We start from the raw sequence: 22,992 nt of genomic DNA on the forward strand, positions 1-22,992 counted from the left end.
AACAGGAACAAAAGAATATCTTTTGGATTTCACAGGACAACTGCACTCGTGACCTCACAGCAGCTGCGGCCGGTTGCAGAAGATCAAGCCAGTAAAGATTTGGCATGGGGGAAAATAAACTCCTAGTTGATGACTTCTGGGAAATGGAGAGTCAGTTTTCTTTGAGGTGTAACCCTGATAGTTGAAATACCCTCGTTTGGATGGCCCCAAACCCATGAGCATCTGAGCAGAAGTAATGGAACTCAGTGGTAAGAGATGAGATTAAATTGGTAGGGAGGGGGTTGATGGATCTGGGAGGAGTTAGGTGGAGGAGTACAGAATAAATATGATCAAAATGTATTGTATTCATGTATGAAATTCTCAATGAATTAATATAATTTAAAGAAAACCCAAAATAAATAGAAGAAATAAAAAGAGTGAAGCAGAACAAAGAAAGCATTATGGGAATGTTGAAGAGTATTACAAGAGAAAATACTCAGCTTGTTGGTATTCAAGAAACACTTGAGAATGCCCAAAGGTTAGAAATCTTCTTCTACATGACAGGAAAAAATCTAGAGAAAGATATAAACATCCCGGTGCTGTAAAGTCAAAGATGAGCATTTGAATACAAATCAGCCAGGAATACACCCAAAGTATACTAAATTTAATCCTTTGAGAGAGTATCTCAAAGCAGCAAGAAAATTGAAGCACATACACATGAACTGTTCTCATGTACTCTCATAAGAAACCTCTTAAACCACCTACGAGGAGGTCAAGGCCTGCTGTGGCCTGACAGAAAACCTAGGTATCATGAAAGTCAAGCCTTGAGAGCCTCCTGGAGCTCCCTTCCTTCCTGCAGCCTCTGAAGGTTGCCAGCCTCTACCCTCCAGCCAGACCAACTGGACTGAATAATTTCTGAAGAGGGAATGAAACCCACTCAACCCAGTTGCCAAGCAGCGCCTTCCTCCAACACATCCCATCATTCTTTCTGTTCTTCCCTTCTTGAGAATCCTAACATTCCTACACCAACTACTCCTGGGTTGATGCAGACCCAATATGGGGAGGTATTTGCTTGAAGGACATCCTAGGACATCCTACTACGTACCTGCCCCTTCTCCATCCCATACTGCCAACTTACAACTTAACTCAGTGCGTTTCTGTTTACTTCTAAGTGTAAGTTGGATGCTGGGGGAGTGACACCCTGCACCAGATGGTTCCTTCCCTCTTCCTTTTGTCTCGACCCTACTTGTGGAAACCAAGTGAACCAGTTAGGGACCTCCCACATAATAGCAATGAAATAAAATGATCTGAAGAACCAGTGAGGGACCTCCCACATAATAGCAATGAAATAAAATGATCTGAAGAACCAGTGAGGGACCTCCCACATAATAGCAATGAAATAAAATGATCTGAAGAGCACAGAACATTCTTCAGAATAGAGCGTGTCAGGGCACAACTCCAGTCTTGCCAGTTTTTTTAAGTTGAAAGCATACTGAGTATCTTTTATGATCAAAGTTCAATAAAATAGAAAAAAAATAGAAGAACCTTGAAATGTATACAAATACATGCAAATCAAATAACATGCTCTTAAATGGTGGAGGAAAAAATTTAAAAGGAAATGAAAACACTTCTTGAATTAAATAAAATGGAAATACAGTATAGTAAAACAAAAGCACTACTATGAATGGGGTTTCAACTAATCAGAACATTCAAGTGAAAAAAAGAAAGAACTAAATAAACAGGCTACCAGTGCCACCTAAGGAACTATAAAACTCAGGAAGCAAACAATTCCCCTGGCTTTGCAGTTGTACAGATCAAACCCAGAGCCTTGCACATGATAGGTAAGTGATCTTCCACTGAGATTCACCTCCAGCGCCCAACCAAAATTGATAGATAAAAAAATAAAGATTAAAACAGAGACAAATGAAATCGATGCTAAAACACAAAGTCAAGCAATCAATAAAACAAAGAATTAGTTTCCCAGAAAAATAAAGTAGACAAACTCCTTGGTAGACGAACTAAAACACTAACAGGTGACCCCGAGTCACTTAAAATCCATAATCTTCTGTCCAGATTTATATCCAAAGGGCAGTAAATTATGTCAAAGAACTGTCTGCTCCCCTGCATTTATTCAACACCAGAGTCAAAATTTGGAATCTTTTAAAGATATGGAATCAGCCAAATTTTCCATTAACATATAAATGGATAATAAAAATTGCCACATATACAAAATAGAATGCTATTTGATCCTTAAAAATGATATTTGTCGGGGCTGGGGATTTAGCTCAGTGGGAGAGCGCTTACCTAGGAAGCGCAAGGCCCTGGGTTCGGTCCTCAGCTCCGAAAAAAAAGAACCAAAAAAATGATATTTGTCATTTGTGATAACAGATCAGCCTGGGAGATGTTAAGCTGAGATAATATAATCAAAAAGATGCATACAGATCAATATTTGCCACCTTGCCCAAAGCCCGAGTCCAGGTGGATCAAGGACCTCAACAAAAACCAGATACACTGAATGTAATAGAAGAGAGAGTGGGAAAGAGCCTCAGACTCATTGGCACAGGGGGTGGGGGAGAATTTCCTAAACAGAAATGGCTTCTGCTCTAAGATCAAGAAGTGATAAATGGGATCTCATGAAACTGAAAAAGCTTCTATACGGTAAAGGACATAGTCAATAGGACAAATCAGCAACCTACAGATTGGAAAAAGTCTTCAGTAACCCCACATTTGATAGAGGGCTAATATCCAACATATCTAAAGAACTCAAGAAGCTAACCTCCAAAAGACCCAAATAACCCAATCAAAAAATGGGGTATGAACTAAACGGAAAATTCACAACAGAGGAATCCTGAATGGCTGAGAAGCACTTAAAGAAATGTTCAAAGTCCTTAGTGATCCTGAGATTCACCAATCAAATGGCTAAGATCAAAACCTCAGGTGACAGCACATGTTGGGGAGGATGGGGAGAAAGAGGGGCACTCCTCCATTGCTGGTGGGATTGCACACCTACTCTGGAAATCAATCTGGAGGTTCCTCAATAAATTGAACACCCAGCTATATCTCTCTTGGGCATATACCCAAAAGATTCCCCACCATGCCAGAGGGGAACATGTTCCATTATGTTCACAGCAGCATTATTTGTGATTGCCAGAAGCTGGAAAGAACCCAAATGTCCCACAACAGGGGAATGGATACAGAAAATGTGGTTCATTTACACAATGGAGTACTACTCAACTATTAATAGGACGTCATGAGTTTTGCAGGCAACTAGATAGAACTAGAAAATATCATCCTGAGTGAGATAACACAAAACCAAAAGGACATGCACGTTATACACTCACTAATAAGTGGTTATTAGCCAAAAACTGTACCAAATTCCCAGGATACAATCCACAGAACTCAAAAAGGTTAACAAGCTGAAGAACCAAAGTGACAATGCCTCAATCCCACTTGGGAGGGAGAAGAAAGCAATCACAGGAGGGGGAGGGAGAGTGTAGGAAAGGGGACAGGGAGTGGAAAAGGACATGGTCTTGTAATGGGTTGGGGGAACAGGACTGAAGCTCCAAGGGCTGGCAGAAAGAGGAAGCAGGCAACCTCGAGGGTTAAAAGGTGGGAGGACCCTCTAGAATGTACCAGAGACCTGGGAGGTCAAGACTCTCAGGACTCAAGGGGAGGGACCTTAGATGAAATGCACTACAGTGGGGAGAGGGAGCTTGTGGAGTCTGCCTCTAGTGAAAGGACAGAGGATCAAGTGGAGGGATGGGGTTGCCATGCCATGGTCAGGAACTCTGACCCAGAATTCTTCCTATCTAGGGGAACTGCAAGGACAAAAATGGAGAAGAGACTGAGGGAGAAGAGGTCCAGTGACAGGCCCAAATTGGGATCCAGCTCGGGGGATGAGGGGGTGTCCCAGGGCCTGACACTGTTAATGATGCTATTGTGTGCTCACTGATGGGAGCCTGGCATGGCTGCCCTTTAAGAGGTGCAAATACTTACACCCAATGAATGGATAGAACCCGAGGACCCCTGTGGTTGAATTAGGGAAAGGCAGGAAGAAACTTCAAAAATCACAAACATTGTAAATATGTAGAAGTATATTGATAAATCTTCCCAAGTTAATGAGGTTTTGAAACCATTCTGTAATATCTGTTCTGTAATATCTTGGAAATGGAGACTGTAGGGGAATCATAGGAGGTACAATGTGTGTCTTACACGATGGCAAATCAGTACTCTCCATGTGCATATCTCTCTGGCTTTGTGGGAAGTGAGAACATCAATCCTCATAGAAGAATTAAAGGACAGGAAATATCAAAGCATCCTTAATCCGTGATGTACTGTTTTAACAATGTCTAAATGTGTCCCCAAGTTTCATTGAGATACATCCTTGAAAACATTGCTTTGAAAAAGTTTCTTTTGGTGACAAATCAGGTCCCAATAGATATTACCATTGTCATCAACAATGATGAGCTGAAAACAGGAGCAATTGGTAACTTCCGAGTTCAGAATCCAAACAGCTGACTCTTGAATCCTAAATGCCCAACAGATAGGTGTGAAAGCAGCTCTCCCAGCAGGAAACAGAAGCGATATGCAAGATAATGAAAAGGTTCAGTTCTATTAAAGTATATTTTGTAATAAAGGAAGGAACGAAAACAAGAGTCATATACTATATTGTACTCATTATGTCACATAAAAATATTTTCAAACTTGTAAGCCCCCATACTGGCAAGTTTATAGTAAAGTCTTTATCTCATACACTATTCGTGGGCTTATAAATTAGATCTATCCTTTTGTAAAGCAATGTGGCAATGTGCGTCTAGCAGTGACAGGCTACATAAGTTCTCATCCAGTAATTCCACTCCTGGGTATTCATTTCAAAGAAATGATCTAATCCAAATGACGAAAGGAATTGCATTCAGGAATATGTTTATTGTAATGTTATTTATAATAAAGTAATAATAGCCTAAATGTCCTATATTTAAGTAAAGTATGCGTTCTCACGAAATGGAACACTGTGAACTCATTATAACAATGCTCAAAACGACTATGTAATAATTTTGGAAAGCCTTTTTATGATATAACGTGACCTAAAATTAAGAGAATACAGAAAATAATGACATTGTATTTGTGCCATGATTACATCTTTATTTTTAATACATAATTATTGGCTATGTAGTAGCAGCATGGGCACTTAAGAACTAGAAAATAGCATGTAAAAACTGAAAGTAGCTACCTGGATACTTGTTTCCTTTTATATCATTCCCATTATTTTATAATACTATATACAATTTAAATAGCATATTTCATATTTTTATTTATTTGGTTTACTTTTGTGTATAGGTGTTTTTTTTTGTAATGCAAGCATGTGTGTGCTCCATTTGTGTGCCTGGTGCCTGGTGCCCACAAAGGTCAAAAGAGTCAGCTAAACCCCTAGAACTGGAGTTACAGATGGTTGTAAGCTGCCATATGGGTGCTGGAACTAATCTGGGTCCTCTAAATAGCAGCAAGGACTCTTTTTTTTTTTAATATTTTTTTTATTAACTTGAGTATTTCTTATATACATTTCAAGTGTTATTCCCTTTCCCAGTTTCCGGGCAAAATCCCCCTCCCCCCTCCCCTTCCTTATGGGTGTTCCCCTCCCAACCCTCCCCCCATTGCCGCCCTCCCCCCATAGTCTAGTTCACTGGGGGTTCAGTCTTAGCAGGACCCAGGGCTTCCCCTTCCACTGGTGCTCTTACTAGGATATTCATTGCTACCTATGGGGGCAGAGTCCAGGGTCAGTCCATATATAGTCTTTAGGTAGTGGCTTAGTCCCTGGAAGCTCTGGTTGCTTGACATTGTTGTACTTTTGGGGTCTCGAGCCCCTTCAAGCTCTTCCAGTTCTTTCTCTGATTCCTTCAACGGGGGACCTATTCTCAGTTCAGTGGTTTGAGCAGCAAGGACTCTTAATTACTGAGCCACATCTCCGGCCCTTTACATACTATTTTGAAGAACATGGGTTCATACTCAGAAGTATGGTTTAAACCTTTACTCTACTGATCACTGCCTAAATCAGGAAACTTGATTAATTTTTCTAAGCTTTGGGTTTTCCCATCTCTAAAGGGGAGTTGCTTACCTACATAATGAGAATGAGGTAGTAATCAAGGTAACTCAGGCTCAGAAAGATGAATGTGGTATGTTGTCTTTCATATGGGAATCCTATTTTCTAATTACTAAATATGTCTATCTAGGTGAGAGGAACTATGGGTAAAAGCCAGGAAGGCAGAAAGAACCCTATGATATAGAAAAAAGAAACCTTAAGAGGGGAAGTGGGGAAGAAAAAAACACCTACAGGTGATATCAAAGTGGAAATGGAAATACTGAGGCCACAAAAGACACAAATGTATAGCAGGACAAACAGGAGTCTGTGGCACAAAGACTGAGAAAGGAGCAAGTGGGGCTCAAAGCATCCACACAAAATGTGTATGAACGTGTCATAAGGCATTCTGTTCATTTGTAAAATAAATAAATAAAATAAATAAATAAATAAATAAATAAATGACTATTTAATTCCTAGAAAAGTGAATAAACATAAATGAAGCACCCACTGCATAGTAAATGTTTAATAATATGTTCTTAATTGACTATTTTCTATAAAGGGTTTTGCCAAGTCAGTTTAAGAAAAGTAGTCAAGGAAAACTAAGGATAATTCAGTAAATGTTAATCCTCACCATTTTCCCAGTTTCTGCTTTGAAAAGTGCAACAGAGTTTAAGAATGTTCTGGCAGCATTGTTAAGAAATCAAGACGAATGACGCTTGTTTCTCAAAACGTCTTTTTCAATAGCAAAATTAAAGTAATAAAGATACAGGTGAGAGAAAGAGAAAGATGCACACACATGTGTGTACTCGTACATCCTTAGAGTTTCAAACAATAAAAATAAAAAACTAACATTTTGCTCCTTTACTGTAGCAAACACATACTTTTCCCAGATAGCAAAAGGTATCATTTTGTTCTTAACTCTTGGATTGCTATTATGCATTTATTTGGCAAAGTTGTTTGTTTCAGGAAAATTAATTTAGACAATTCCATTTTTCAAAAAACAATACCTTCTGTTCCAGGCTTACAAAGAACAATTATATCTGGATTCTTTCCCCATAATCAAACTGGCAATTTCTTATGGGAAGAAAGTCATAGCTGATCACCATGGAATCTAACTTCCCTGAGCACCAGTCAGAGGCAGAAAACACTTTTATGGCCAGACATCTCTGCTTTCTGCAGTACATAAAACTGGCATCATGAGAGGTGTTACCCTGGTTGAGCAGAAATACAGATGAATGCTGCCTCAATTTCAGTGTCGGAGGTTTATTCTGAATGTCATGATACTTTCCCCAGGAACTCTACCATTTTCTGCAATTTAGCAAACATGACAGAGAGCCTGGTATACACCAAGTACAGTGGTAGTAGCGAGAGAAACAGAATTGAATGCTATCATGACTGCACCTGCAACAAGTGTAAGTGTACACAGTCCGAGGACTCACATAGATAATCCCAACACACAGCAATAGCATCTGTGATCAAGGTAGTCAAGTGGATGAGGGCCCTTGAGGAATGGGCCCAGGCTGGCTGCTACAAGCCACATGTGAAGACTTTTCAAACAAGGGATCTTGACCTTAGAAATCCCTACTAAATTATGTAACATTACCTGGAGACATGTGATATAATCTAAATGCTAGTGAGTAGGGCATTAAACCCATTTTAAATTATCTGACTTGTTCATGATCATTTTGCCAGTATGTGGTAGAGACAGGTCCAAAGGAAGGTAAATTATTGGCCTATGCAGCAAGGACATTACAAAGCAAGTTCTGACTTCCAAGCGTTCCTTTTAAAAATAGCTGAAGAGATGGCTCAGTGGTTAAGAGCACTGACTACTCTTCCACAGGTCCTGAGTTCAATTCCCAGCAACCACATGGTGGCTCACAACCATCTGTAATGGGATCTGATGCCCTCTTCTGGTATGTCTGAAGATACAGTATACTCATTTACATAAAATAAATAAATATATCACTAAAACATTTAATATTCATACATGTAGCTGGGATCAAACCCATCACCCATTCCCTCCCCTCCAACTCCAACATCTTGAGACCTACTGAATAATAAATTTAGTGCTGCCTGTATATGCATGTGTGGGACCATCTACCGAATCATAGGTAGCATCTTCAGACCCCCATCCCTAAAGAAAACTGACTCTCCTTCCTCCCTACTCCGCAACCATTAGCTATCGATAGCACCTCAGATGAAGGTGGGAATTCATGAGCCTTTCCCCAGCTATGTATGGATTTTGGTTGGCCCGATGTTATGCAGGTCTTGTGCATGTGGTCCCAGCATAAGTTCAATGTGTGCAACAGACCAGTCGTGAATGGAACTTACCACTTTGCTACAGAAATCTCTGGCTCTTAGGTTCTTACATCCTCTTTCCCAGCACAATCCTTGAGCTTTGAGGAAGGCAATGCAATAGAGATGTTCCATTTAGAGCCAAATATTCCATAGTTTCTTATTTTCTGCATGTCACTGGAGGGGGTCTCTTTATTGTCATAAAATATTGTCATTACTATAAAAATGAATCTCTTTGATAAGGGAAGAAAGATGCACTAAACTGTGAGTTTCAAAATAAAAATTCAGAGGAAGAGATCCATATGTGTGTGTGTATGTGTATGTGTCTGTATATGTGTACATATATATGTACATATATACACATTTATTTACATATATACACATATGGAGATTTATATAGTAGGTATCATATGGCATTTTCTTTTTTAAATTTTTATTATTTTTTATTAATTTGGGTTTTTTCTATTAGTTTATTTATTCAGTTTACATCCAGATTGCAGCTCCCCTCTCCTTCCAATCCCCCCTCACACTTCCCCTCCCTCCACCTTTTCACTTTACCTCTGAGAACAAAGAGGTCCCACCTGAGTACCAACCTACCCTGGCACTGCAGAACTAGGCACATCCTGTACCATACAAGGCAGGCCAGCTAGGGGAACTGGATCCACAGGCAGGCAACAGTTAGCATAAGCCCCTGCTCCAGTTGTTGGTGTATCTGCATAAAGACAAAACTGCACATCTGCTATACATGTGTGGTAGATCTATGTCCAGGTCAAGTCCTTGTATGTTCTTTGGTTGGTGGTTCAGTCTCTGGGAACTGCAAAGAATACAGGTTTGTTGACCCCGTTGGTCTTCTTGTGGAGACCCTATCCCCTCCAGGTTCCTCAGTACTTCCCACCACGCTTCCACATGACCCAAGCTTGGTCTAATGTTTGGCTGTGAGTCTCTGTTTTTTTTGCTTGTTTGTTTGTTTTTTGGGTATTTTTTTTGCTTTGTTTTTTTGTCCACTACAGGTGGAGCCTCTCATAGGTCAGTTATCCAAGACTTCTGTCTGTGAATCCAGGCTGACAAATACAAGTATACTCTGAGGCTCTCATGTAGTTGAAGGAGGAAGGCAGGGCATCAATGTATTCCTATTGATCCTCTGAGGACAGCTCAGTACATTCCCCCCAGCGTGGCAGGGGTTGCTACTGCATTCATTTATGTGCATCTCACACAGGTGACCTGTGTATCCAGGGCAGCACCAACAAATATAGTTGCCAACAGTGTCCTCACATGTTGTATCATTTGTTGAAAAACAAAGAGGGATCACAGTCTTATAGTGTGTCCCTGTGAATCCACTGCCCATGCAGTCAAAGAAGCAGTTGTTTCTTCTATCCACACAGATCTCCATGGAGACATTGCTTACTGGTGCATTCATCAAAGTTGAGTTCACAGTAGTCTCCAAGGAATCCAGGTACACAGTCACAGAAGTAATCCCCAAGAGCATCCTGACACATGATATCATGACGACACTGGGATCCACACTCATCAATTTCCAACTCACAGTTCACACCAGAATACTCTTAAGGACTGACTCGTGTGTATCTTCTTTTCTCACTGAGGCATACCACCTCATTCATGCAAGTATCAGAAATACATTCATCCACTTCCAAGTCACAATGCCTGCCTTGGTATCCAGGCACACAGAAGCACGAGTATCCATTGAATCCATTCTGGCACACGACCCCATTTGTGGTAAGGGCTGGAAGCACACTTACTGTGATCTGTCTCACAGAACCTTCCTTCATATTCAGCAGGGCAGATACAGACAGGGTGCTCAGGGACTTTAGGACTTATGCCTCCATGTTGGCAGACATTCCCTGTACAGGAATTAGTAGCAGGTTCATAGGTCAGCTCTCTGTACCCAGGAGGATATTGGCACACGAAGCCCATTTCTCCTAAGGTATTCATACAAGTGGCAATTCCTTAGCAGGGACTGGAGAAGCAAGGGTCTTTTAGATCTTCAGTCTTTGTCTAAATTTTTGGCAGTGTCTAAGCAACAGTTTTTGTCTTGTAGAACCCCTAGTACATAAAATTGTTTTAGCAAGAAATTAAGAAACACCTGGTGTTGTTTTCATTGCAAAATGAATCCTGGCACCTCAAGTCACTGCAGGACTAGGAACATCCTTTGATCTTAGCACCTGAACCACTGGTGTTCAGTTCAGGAAGTTTTCTCCATTAACAATGATTTCAAGGTTATTTCCCACTTTCTCTTCCGTTAGATTTAGTGTATCTAGTTTTATGTTGAGGTCTTTGATCCACTTGGACTTGAGTTTTGTGCAGGATGATAAATGGAAATCTATTTGTGTTCTTTAAATGCAAACATCCAGTTAGACTAGCATCATTTATTAAAGATGTTTTCTGTTTTCCATTGTGTGGTTTAGGCTTCTTTGTCAAAAATCAAGTGTCTGTAGGTGTGTGGGTTTATTTCTATTTCTGGTCTTTGATTCCATTGATGAACCTGTCTGTTTCTAAAGCAATGCCATGCAGTATTTATTACTATTGCTCTGTAGTACAGCTTGAAATCAGGGATGGTGATCCCTCTAGAAGTTCTTTAGTGCACTTGATTGTTTTAGCTATCCTGGGTGGGTTTTTTTTCCATATGAGGTTCATAATTGTTCTTTCAAGGTCTATGAAGAGTTGTTTTTTAGTTTTGGGGGGATTGTATTGAATCTGTAGATTACTTTTGGTAAGATGAGCAGTTTCACTTTGTTAGTCCCACTGATCCATGAGCATGGAAGATCTTTCCATCCGCAGATAGCTTCTTCGTTTTATTTCTTCGGAGACTTGAAGTTCTTGTCATACAGAACTTTTACTTGTTTGGTTAGAGTTACAGCAAGATATTTTATTTTATTTGTAGCAATTATGAAGGGTATTGTTTCCTGAATTTCTTTCTCAGTCCATTTTATCATTTATATAAAGGAGGGCTACTGATCTTTTAGTTAATTTTATATCCAGCCACTTTGCCGAAGGTTTTTTATCAACTATAGGAGTTTGGTGGTATAATTTTGGGGTCCACTTGGGTGTATTATCATATCATCTGGTAATAGCAATACTTTGACTTCTTCCTTTCCAATTTGTATCCCCTTGATCTCCTTTAGTTGTCTTATTGTTTTAGCTGGAACTTCAGATACTATATTGAAGAGATGTAGAGAGGGGACAGCCTTGCCTTCTCCCAAACATTTTAGAATTGCTTTAAGTTTCTCTTCATTTAATTGGATGTTGGCTATTTAACTTGCCTTATATTGCCTTCATTGTGTTTAAGAATGTGCCTTGCATTCCTGAACTCTCTAAGACTTTTTACATGAAGGGGTATTGGATTTTGCCAAAGGCTTTCTCATTATCTAATATGATGATCATGTGGTTTTTTATTTTTTTCAATTTGTTATGTGGTGAATTACATTGATGTATTTTTGTATGTTTAAGTACCTTCTGCATCATTAGGATGAAGCCTAGTTGATCATGGTGGATGATGTTTTTTATGTGTTCTTGAATTCGGTTTGTGACTATTTTATTGAGTATTTTTGTATCACTGTTCATAGCCGTAATTGGTCTAAAATTCTCTTTCTTAGTTGAGTCTTTGTGTGGATTAGGTCTCAGGGTAACTGTGAACTCAGAATGAATTAGGCAATGTTCCTTCTGGGGTGAGTGTGTGTGTGTGTGTGTGTGTGTGTGTGTGTGTGTGTGTGTGTGTGTGATAGTTTGAGGAGTATTGGTATTAGCTCTTCTTTGAAAGTCTGGTAGAATTCTATACTAAAACTATCTAGACTTGGGCCTGTTTGTTTGTTTGGGAGACTTTAATGACTGCTTCTATTTCCTTGGGGATTTTAGAACTATTTAAATGGCTTACCTGATCTTGATTTGATTTAACTTTGGTAAGTGGTATTATCCATTTTGTTTAGATTTTCCAATTTTGTGGTGTACAGGCTTTTGAATTAAGACCTAGTTATTTTTTTTAACTTCCTTGGTTCTGTTGGTATGCCTTCCTTTTCATTTCTGATTTTGTTAATTTGGATGCTGTCTCACTAACCTTTAACTTAGTTTGGTTAAGGGTTTATCATGTTGGTTTTCTCAAAGAACCAACTCTTGGTTTGATGATTCTTTGTGTTGCTATTCTCTTTGTTTCTAACAGATTAATTTCAGTCCTGAGTTTAATATTTCCTGCAGTCTACTCCTCTTGGATATGTTTGCTTCTTTTTTCCCTAAAATTTTCAGATGTACTTTTAAATCATTAGTATGAGAACTCTTTAATTTCTTTATGAAGTTACTTGGTGCTATGAACTTTCCCATTAGCACTGTTTTTATTGTGTCCCATAAGTTTGGGTATGTTGTGCCTTCCTTTTTATTGAATTCTAGAAAGTCTCTAATTTCTTTATTTCTTCTTTGACCCAGTAGTCAATGAGTATATAGTTGTTCAGTTTCCATAAGATTGTCTGCTTTCTTGTTTCTGTTTTGTTGAAGTCCACTTTTAATTCATGGTGATCTGATAAGATGCCAGGAGTTATTTCAATCTTCTTGTATCTGTTGAGGCTTGCTTTTGGACTGAGTGCATGATCAATTTTTGAGAAGGTTCCATGAGGTTCTAAGAAGAAAATATATTCTTTTGTGTTTGGCTTAAATATTCTATAGATATCTGTTAGGTCCATTTGATTCATAACCTCTAATAACTTCATTATTTCTCTATTTAATTCTGTTTTGATGACCTGTCTGTTGGTGAGAGAGGAGAGTTGAAGTCTCTCCCACTGTGGGATTCGATGTTAGATTTAATCTTTAGTAATATTTCTTTTACAAATGTGAGTCCTCTTGCATTTTGTGCATAAATGTTCAGAAGTGAGAAGTCATCTTGGTGGACTTTTCCTTTGATGGGTGTGAAATGTTATTTCCCATCTTTTTTGGCTACTTTTGATTGAAAGTCTATTGTATTAGATAGTAGAATGGCTACTCCAGTTTGTCTCTAGGGTCTGTTTGCTTGGAAAACCTTTTTCTAGCCCTTTACTGTGAGGCAGAGTCTCTATTTGTTGCTGAGTTGCTGTTTCATGAACGCAGTAGATTGGTAGATCCTGTTTATGAATCTCCGTTAGCCTGTGTCTTTTTATTTGTGAATTTAATCCATTGGTGGTGAGAGATATTGATGACCAATGATTGTTAGTGTCGGTTATTTTGAGAGTTGTAGTGTCTGTGTGTGTGTGTGTGTGTGTGTGTGTGTGTGTGTGTTTCTCTTTTATAATTGTTGTGAAATTATTAATTTCTTGTGTTTTCTTGGGTGTAGTTAAGTTCCTTATGTAGGAATTTTCTTTCTAGTATCCTCTGTATAGCTAAATTAGTGAAAATTAAATTTGATTTTGTAATGGAATATCTTGGTTTCCCTCAAGATTGGAAGTTTTTCTGGGTATAGTAATCTGGGCTGAGATCTGTGATCTCTTAGGATGTGTAAGACATTTATCCAGACCCTTCTGACTTTTAGAATCTCTGTTGAGAGGTCAGCTATAATTCTCATTAGTCTGCCTTTATATAATACTTGGCCATTTTCTCTTGAAGTCTTTAATATTATGTCTTTGTTCTGTTCATTTAGTGTTTTGATTATTATGTGGCAGAAAATTTTATTTTCTTGTCCAATCTATTTGGTGTTCTGTAAGCTTCTTGTATGTTTGTAACCACTTCTTTTCTTATGTTGGAGAAATTTTTTTCTATGCTCTTTATTGAAGATATTTTCTTAACCTTTAATCTGGTAATATTCTCCTTCTATTCCTATTATTATTAGGTTTGGCCTTTTCATGGTGTCCTAAATTTCCTGGATGTTTTGTGTTAGAAGCCTTTTAGATTTGACATTTTCTCTGACAATGTGTAAGTTTTTCTATGGTATTTTCTATGTCTGAGATTCTCTTTTTTATCTTTTATATTCTGTTGGTGATGCTTATGTCTGTAGCTCCTGTTCCCTTTCCAAAATTTTCTATCTCTAGGGTTTCTCATGTTTCTCATGTGTTTTCCTTATTGCATCTATTTTCATCTTCCGATCTTGAACAATTTTACTCATTTCTTTCACCTGCTTGATCATATTTTCTTGTATTTCTTTGTATTTATTCCCTTCCTCTTCAAAGGCCTCTATCTGATTGAATGTATTTTCCTGTATTTCTTTAAGGGATGTATTTATTTTCTCTTTAAAGGCCTCTATCATCTTCAGAGGATGCCATTTAGAGGCATTGTCTGGCTCTTCAGGTGTGTTAGGATATCCAGGGCTTGCTGTCCTACATACGAGGGCTGGGTTTCGATGGTGCCATGTTGCCCTGGATTTTGTTGATTGCGTTCCTATACTGGCCTTTAGGCATCTGGCTGTTTCTGGTGTTGGCTGGCCTATGAGTCCCTGGTAATAGCAGGCCTCTGGGACTATGGGTAGAGCTTGTAGACCCTAATGGCAGTAGACCTCTGATTGTCTTAGGTCACAGCAGGCCTCCAGGGAAGCAAGTTGAGCTGCTTGCTATAGGTAGCAACAGGCCTCCCAGAAGGCAGCCTGGCCCAGGGCAAGTGGAGTACAAATCTGGGATTGGAGGTGGAGTTGTGGGCCAGAAGATGGCACAGAGAGAGGTTGGGGTAGATCTCATGGCTGCTGGGTTTGCCAGGGTTCCAGCAGCCCAGAGATTGGGGCAAGGGTCTCTCACCTGGTGGTCCGAGGTAGCGGCAGGTCTCCGGGGAGGGAAGCTGAACTGTTGCTCAGGGAGTGAAGTACAGATCCAGGATTTCAGGTATAGGTTGATAGTTTTCTATCAGCATATATTAGTTTTATATAGTAATACATTCCATTATGTATTAACAACATTATGACAGTTCACATACACACATCATGCACTTTGATCATATTTACCCCCATTATTCTCTCTTATCCCTTTCCTTACTGATACCTTTTCTTCTCAACTAGTCCCCCACCTATTTCCATGTCTTTCTTTTATTTGTTTTCTTTATTTATGGTGAACCAATAAATTTAATTAAGGTTACTTATAGGACCAGGGGTGGGGAGCTAATTTACAGGAGTGTCAGTGACTTGCCAGTGACTATACCTCCCACATCCCTGCAACCATTACCTATATAAAGACCCTCAGAAAGGGGTCCTCGGGGACCTACCACCTGGCCGCCATTAACTACCTATAGATGCTTAGGGGAAGATGGGCCACAACTCTCTGCTATTCCTCCAGCATTTATGTTCTTTCCATTTCCTTTCTACAGTGCTGCCAGAGTCCTGGAGGGAATGATATAAATGTTACACTTAATGTAGAACTGTCAACGGTCAATTCTCATCAGCACATTGATGAATTATGATTCTCTGCTATAACTACAGCCTACTTCATAAAGAAATTCTACTGACCACAGAGGATAAATATTTAGAAGATAGCTCGACAAGATACTATGTATATTTACAAAAACAACAGAAATGGCTTCCCACCAGGGCCTAGACACAGGATTTTGACTAGGTTTACAGTATAAGCATAAACTTCCTCCATTAGAGCAGGCCTCAAATCCAATCAGAAAGCAGCTGGTGACTCCCATAACAGCCTTCCCGCCATTTGTGCCAATGGGCACATCATGCCCTGGCAAGTCAATTGTGTGGCATGAGGGCTCCATGGCTGTCAATGACAGTTCACCCCCCAGCATCCTGCCTAATATATCCTAGTATTGTGAAAGCTAGCCAACAGAACGGTGACTTGATTTCTCTTTGTCCATAACCAACCAAAATATATGGTGTCTTCAGGCAGGGTCTTACGAATTAGTTCTGGTGGGCAACCAAGAACAATGGAAATAAATACCCTGTGTTGTTTGGAGGTCTTCAGGGATGTCTCTGGCCAACAACTTATAAGAAGTAGCTCAGATTTGACACTGGGATTGTCATTTAATAGCCTATGGCTTCTGGGAGTCACCTTATCTATCCATGCAAGGTACCTCTGTTCAAATTCTTTTTTTTTCTTTTTGCACTCACACTTGTAAGTAGTGTATGTTAAATATATTCTCATACCATCCCTCTACTCTCCACCTCTATCCTCCACTCATTGGTCTGTTTTGTCTCCTTAGACAGGTTTACTTTTACTTTTAAGTGATATATATATAGATAGATAAATAGATAAAGAAATAGATAGATAGATAATTTTATTTACTTATATAATATCCAAAAGTCACAAGTGAAAGAAAACATACAATATTTGTCTTTCTGCCATTGTCTTAATTTGAGCTGCTTTTTTAAAAAAAATTCTTCTTGAAAGCCAAGTTTAAAAAGTAGTCTTTATGAAAAATGTGATTAGGATCATTAAATTATTCAAAGAGCAGAGCAGATTTTACTTTAAAATGATCATTTGTTTGCCCAGTGAATAGGCTAGACTAGGTTAAGAGACATTCAAAATTGCGAGTTTACAAAGGTCGGTGCTAGGTGAACTGTTCTCCGTGGAGGAGATATTAAAAGTCCAGATGCCTAGAGGAGACTAGGGCTGGGGACGAAAAGGGAAGTTGGATTGTCGGAAAGAGAACCTGAGGCGTGAAGTGGAATATGTGCCTCTGCTTCTGGGCTCCTTCTGGAGATGTAAATCCCAAGGCCCTCCGCAGGATGGCTGGCTTCTGCAGTGACAGGAGAAATACTCAGGGGCTGTTGGTGCTCTTGTCTAAATCATCTCCCGTCTATGCTGTGACAGACTGGCTGTTCCTCAAATAGCTATCTTGCGTGAAAACAGAAAGCAACACTGAACAGACAATCAGTGACTATTCTCCTCTGCCACACAGAACCCCCACACGAAAACCATCCCTAAGCTCCAAGAACACTATGTCCCTTTTCATTCTAAGAGATAATTGTGGTGCAGTCGTGACCAAAATGAAAAGTCCATTTTTAACCACAGCCTCATAATCACCCCATCCAGATGAAGAAGGCCAAACTCTCTGTGGCTCACTTCCAGGGTTCCTGTGACTTATAAAGACAGGTTCAAGGGAAAGAGCAGAGGAAGTGCACGAAAAATTGTTTGTACCTAATATGTCTTTTGGAAGAGAGATATAGGAAGCTCAGGACCTCAACAGTGAGGTCCTGTCTAAGAGGCTAATGAGTGAGCAAGAGATCCTTGTTGGCCACCCTGTATTACTCAGGTTCTGAGGAAGCCCCTTGAGAGAAGTCAAGAGACCATGGGAACAATATATAAAGTTGTTCCTGTGGGGCCTCAGGTAAGATCCGGCACAGCCTTGTCAGGTCAAGGAAAGGCCTGACAGAAGAAGAGGCATAAAGATAAATAACAAGTAGAAAGAAAGTCAGGTGCCTCGAGTTTTCAAACGTCCTAGTTTCCCATTGGCAGTCTCAAGTGATTATTATTCTAGTTTCTCTGGTTATGGTGTGTCTCACTTTCGTTTATTATTTTTTACTTTTGAAAATTTTAAACTAATTACTTGACTATCCCATTTCTTTGCTGAAAGCTGTTATGCAGTCGTTCTGGAACATATGCTTTTGTTTTCATTTGCATTTAGATCATAGATTTTGCAATCCTCTCTGAAGTGCTTGTTAGAACATAAACAGACTGCACTTACTGGCTTTTGCCACTAGGTGGTGCACACATAGTCAATTGTGGATAACAGGGTTTATCTGCAGATGAGAATTCATCATCATAGAGGGGATGGACACAGACCTTAGAAGCTATGGAGTTGGGGAGAGGTCGAGACAGGAAGCACTCTTGAGAGAAGATATACTTTGTTACTAACTGAAGAATAGCAGAGCAAAACTATAAAAACGAGAAACCTCAAAGGCGTGGCAGAGGAAAAGCCTTGGGGAGGAAGGAACTGCTTATGCTCCCTAATAATGAATTCGTACTTAACAGGGTCGTTGCAGAGGGAATAACAGAACAGTTAAGTCCTTTAAACTCGATGACATTAAACAGTCCTTTCGGGGGTTTGTTCTGGGTACCAGAGGCATAGAGATGAAATGGCAGAGCCCTGTCATCAAGTAATGTTATAGATAGAGAAAAAGACAGAGAAGACAGCGCGATCCAAGAGATCAGTTTTACAAGGTGTGTTGGAAGATCAAAGCAGAAAATATTTATTCTGCCAGAGAAAGGAGAGAAGTGGGTTAGGCTTAGGGGTTAGTGTACAGAGACTCCACGGAGAACTTGAGAAGTTCTAACAGCACTGGTAGAGAGAACAGCATAAGCACAGGCATGGGGGTTGCGAGGATGCCGTGGATTTGGTGATATAGTCCACCGTGCTCAGCGAATGCCTACCGAGAGCGCCTCTGCAGCATGCAGTGAGGGACAGAAGATGAATGAATAGTCGTTCTGAGCCTGGAAGATGTTTCTCATCTATTGAGGAAGATTCACAGAGGCAGGGAAAGTTGCAGTGTGACAGAACAGCTTAAAATGATGTTCTTTTGAATTCTGACTCTGTCCTTGAGCCTGTGTTCTGGAGCCCGGGAATTCTGAGAGTATTTCACAGCAGAAAAGAAAGACCACGAGTACAGCACCTGGTTGCATTTGACTTTAAGCCTCTCTTGCTCTTTTTAGAGTTCTGAAGTTTGTAGCCAGAAACCGTCAGTTACACAAAACCACATACAAAAGCCAGGACACACACCCAGGTGTGTCTGCCTCTTGCCAGGTTTTTCTTCTCATTCCTCACCACTGAATGCCAAGCGCAGAGTCACCATTTAGTAGCAGAGCTTAAGGAAGGAATTAAAACTCTTTGGATGGATAGGCTTTGTTTTCTCTGTGTTCCTCATGAAAGTTACAGAAGAAGAAGGGCTACGAAGTCCTCCTCTGCTGCACGAGCAGAGTTCCAGGCCTTACAGGTTGACTTGACAAAAGCAGTTTGAGCCAGTTTTTCCTCTGCTAGATTCCACATCCGGTGAAGGAGGCCATCTGGCTCCAGCATTCCTCCTTGCTGGCATGTGTGAGTCTGTATTTTATTTCAGTGTGAGAACTCATGCTTGCTACATAGATCAGTGACATCTTGGAGTTGCATTGTTTGCTTGAAGTCAACTGGAATGAGTTATGAGCTGGCAGGAAAACAGGGATGTGTTACTGAGAAGGCCTCAGAGGGACACAAACTTGCCTGTAGACCTCAGAGAAGTCACAATCAACCAGTAGAGAACTCTTCAAGAGATTTTTGTTGCAGTATATCAAAGTTGAATGGCTAAGGAGATCACCTGAGGGACAAGGAAATTTGAGAAGAGATCCCTGTGCAAAAAAAAAAAAAAGAAAGAAAGAAAGAAAGGAAAAAAGGAAGAAAGGAAGAAAGAAAGAAAGAAAGAAAGAAAGAAAGAAAGAAAGAAAAAAGAAAGAAAACAGGAATTGAGAACATTTAGATTTAGCCTGGAGAAACAGACACACACAGCTGTTACCATGGGCTGAGGCAACATGGGCTAAGGCAACAAGAATTAGTGATGCTACCATTGCTCAAAGGAGAGCTGAATGAACAGAAGTAGGGAGAGCCTGTCAGGGAAAGAGGTGGAACAGAGATAGTTTACACAGCTGGAGGTGGAAGGGCACATTGAAGACAGGATTGTTCGGGGATTGTTCGTTTGTCTGAAGGAAGACAGATCGACCCCTGAGCTCTAAGTATCAGTGATTCTGTGCAAATGAGAGAGGCACCCTCTGTGTCTAAGGGTGAGATGCCCTGTAATAAAAGTTCCCCCAGCAATACTAAATAGATTATCTCACTGATAACTTAGTCTGAGCTATAATTGCCATAGTTTAGTCTCTAAAGGCAGGATTGGAACTGGCACGTTTCTGCCAGTTAGTGGAAGTATAGTTCTGAGCAAATAGTTTCCTCTCTTTGAATGTAATCATTCTTCCTCTGAGCCGTACTCACCCAGTAGGATCACCATAAGTCTGAAATGTTATATTAGAGCTCCTAGCACTTGCTGTACCTGGCCTTTAGTCTGCCCAAGTCAAAAGACCAATGTTGGCATCCCTTCTACTTAAGCTGAACTTCAGGAAGCCATTCTTGGAAAGTGTCTAGATAAAAAGGGGGTGGGGTGCATTTCGACAAGGTGACACTGAGGGAAATACCAGTGATAAGAAGCTCCTGAAACATGAAGCTTAAATCTACAGTTCTCAGAACATGGTTTGTGTGACCCTTTACAGAGGATGAAGTACTCTGTCTTCAGCATTTCTCTTAGAAAAGAGAAAGAGTTCAAGGGGAAGACTGGGGCCTCTCTGGGAAACAGGAATGGGGCATTTTTCTACATCTATAGGTCAGCCATATTATTCCCAGGCTTTTCTGGTCTTGACTACAGTATAGGCTTATCTAGATGTGCTCCAATGCCTTCGCAGAAAGGCTAGCAATTTTGACTAATCAGAGCAACCATGTTCAGTAACAGATGAACTGCTCTCTGTGAGCAGACATCATCTTGCATTTCCCCCCCTGCCCTGCTAGGCACACGTTGGCTGTGCAAATCACTGCCCTCACTGGTATGTTTTCTATTGCAGCAACAGAGGCAGCTTGACCTCCTGACGATAACCAGCCCGGGTGAGTAGGTGCTGAGCACCATTTTGCTTGGAATTTCTCAGCCATGCCTTGCAGCCTCTCCAAACACAAGCCCTGCCCTCCTCTGACTCTCTGCATGAAAACAGTGGATTCCTGCAAGGTTGATGACCTTCCTCCTTTCTGTGCCTGGGGCACTTTCCTGTCCCTGTCCCAGCTCTGTGCTGCCTTCTGAAGGTGACATTGATGTTGCTATGGGTGACAGTTGCATTCCCTGAATGGTGAAGTTCTCCCCCAAATCACTCACTGGACTCACATATTAAGAAATTGTTCTTGTCTCCTGGGAAATAAGTTTTAAAATTACAGGGAATAGAGAAACTGCGTGAGATGCTACAGAGTAAAGGGAGGATGGTCCCTGAGCAAGGGCCAGTCTGTGTGGGGATGGGGTTTGCTCACTGGCTGGGCTGAGGGTCAAGGTGGCGTTTGTTTTCTCCATTAAGGGAGAGTAAAGTCTTAAGAAAACAAAACAAAACAAAAACCCTGTGGCCATGGGACCTTAAGTCTTTTCTTTCCCTGAGGTTAGACGTCTAGCCCAGTGAGAAGTGGAGCAGTTTACTGATGTCAGAGAACCAGCTTACTTTGGCTTGGAAAATCGGAGCTAAATTGAACTAGAGAAACAATTTTCTTTTATTGATGCTAAGAGATTTCACTGGTGTGTGTGAGTGGGTGTGATGGTTCATCTTCACCTGTGGGTGAGATTCAAAATATTTAAGAGCCCTAGTGACCAGTTCTTGGGGCCAAACATTAACACTTTGGCCACTGGACTGTGAAAGAATGGGCCTCCAGGTAAGAGGAGCTAATGTGGCAGAGTCCTCAAATGCAAGATGGTGGCTCAGGAAATCACTCTCAGTAAATGTGGAGACATTCAATAGCTTGGTAACCAATATGGACAAACTATATTGGCCCTGCCTTTCCATCAGGCCTGCTATGCTTGTAATCAGTTAACAAAAAGCCTGAAAACTTGCACTGCGCAGGCAGAATTCTAGCACACTGACTCCACACCTCTTCTATGTATATGTATATGTATATGTATATGTATATGTATATGTATATGTATATGTATATGTATATGTATATGTATATGAGCCCTAACATGAGGTGCACGTATGCATTTCGGGTGACATATTTCTTGTGACATAGCTCTTTGACTGGAGGCATCAGAAGAATGAGTGTAGAGACCGCTGTTGTTAATTCTGTGACTGTGTCTCATGTAATCCAGACTGATCTTGAACTTTCTGTGCTGCTGGGGATGACCCTGAACTCCTGATCCTCATGGTTCCAACTCCCAAATGTTGGTATGACATATAAGTGTGTTCTACCATGCCTGGGTGGGAATGATTGAAAACTGGTTAATATTTCCTGTAGAATAAGCTGCATCTAGACTTCTAGGATTAACATTTGTATATGTTTAACAATTTCATAACTGGGCCAACAGAACTCCCTTGAGTGACCTGCTATTTCCTCTTCAAGATAGAGCTCCGTGAATAACCCTGTCCCATCCTATTTAGGGACACTCCTGTTGTAAAAGTTTTTCTCAAGTACGCATGCACTATCCAGATCGACTATCCACATCCCATCACATCTGGTCTCTTGGTGTGATGCCTGCATATGTACTGTAGAGGGTTCTAGATAAGTCTTCAGCTGTTTTAAAATGGCATTTTTAGACTAGTAAACTGCATGTCTTTTGTGCTAGCTTTGACTGCTCCTAATTGCTACTACACAGATTTAAACAGAGCACTTGTGCATTCCAGTATGCTCCTTTTAGACAGCTGTGGGATTGCAAGTGTCTCTGCACTGCCAGAGTTTGAGTGGTTTATAATTATCCCTCCTCCTAGATGAAAACAGAATATCTTCTAGGTCAGCACTTCCCAAGATATATGTGGCATACTGTTATATTAAAGCGGGCTCTGCTTCCGTGTTGTGAAATACTCCCCAGGGTTTAACCTGGACTCCAGTGGGCCAGACAGGTATTACCACATGTGCTTTGTCTTGGAAAGGTTAGTAAGCACCTTTCCATAAGCATCGTGGCAATCTGTAATATATTTTTTCGAACTTGTATTTCTATGTTGTGAATAATTCCTAATATACAGAAACAAATAGAGATATAATCATATCAG

General features: G+C 40.4%; 1 protein-coding gene across 1 annotated transcript in view; it reads left to right on the forward strand.

Annotated features, from left to right (window-relative positions):
- Positions 1 to 22,992, forward strand: part of Agbl4 (AGBL carboxypeptidase 4) — a 1,279,356-nt gene that overhangs the window by 923,974 nt on the left and 332,390 nt on the right. The window contains 1 exon segment of the mRNA NM_001350232.2: positions 20,821 to 20,860. Within this exon segment, the coding sequence (NP_001337161.1) occupies positions 20,821 to 20,860 (40 nt within the window).

This window comes from Rattus norvegicus, chromosome 5, assembly GCF_036323735.1.
Source record: "Rattus norvegicus strain BN/NHsdMcwi chromosome 5, GRCr8, whole genome shotgun sequence".
NCBI lineage: Eukaryota > Metazoa > Chordata > Mammalia > Rodentia > Muridae > Rattus > Rattus norvegicus.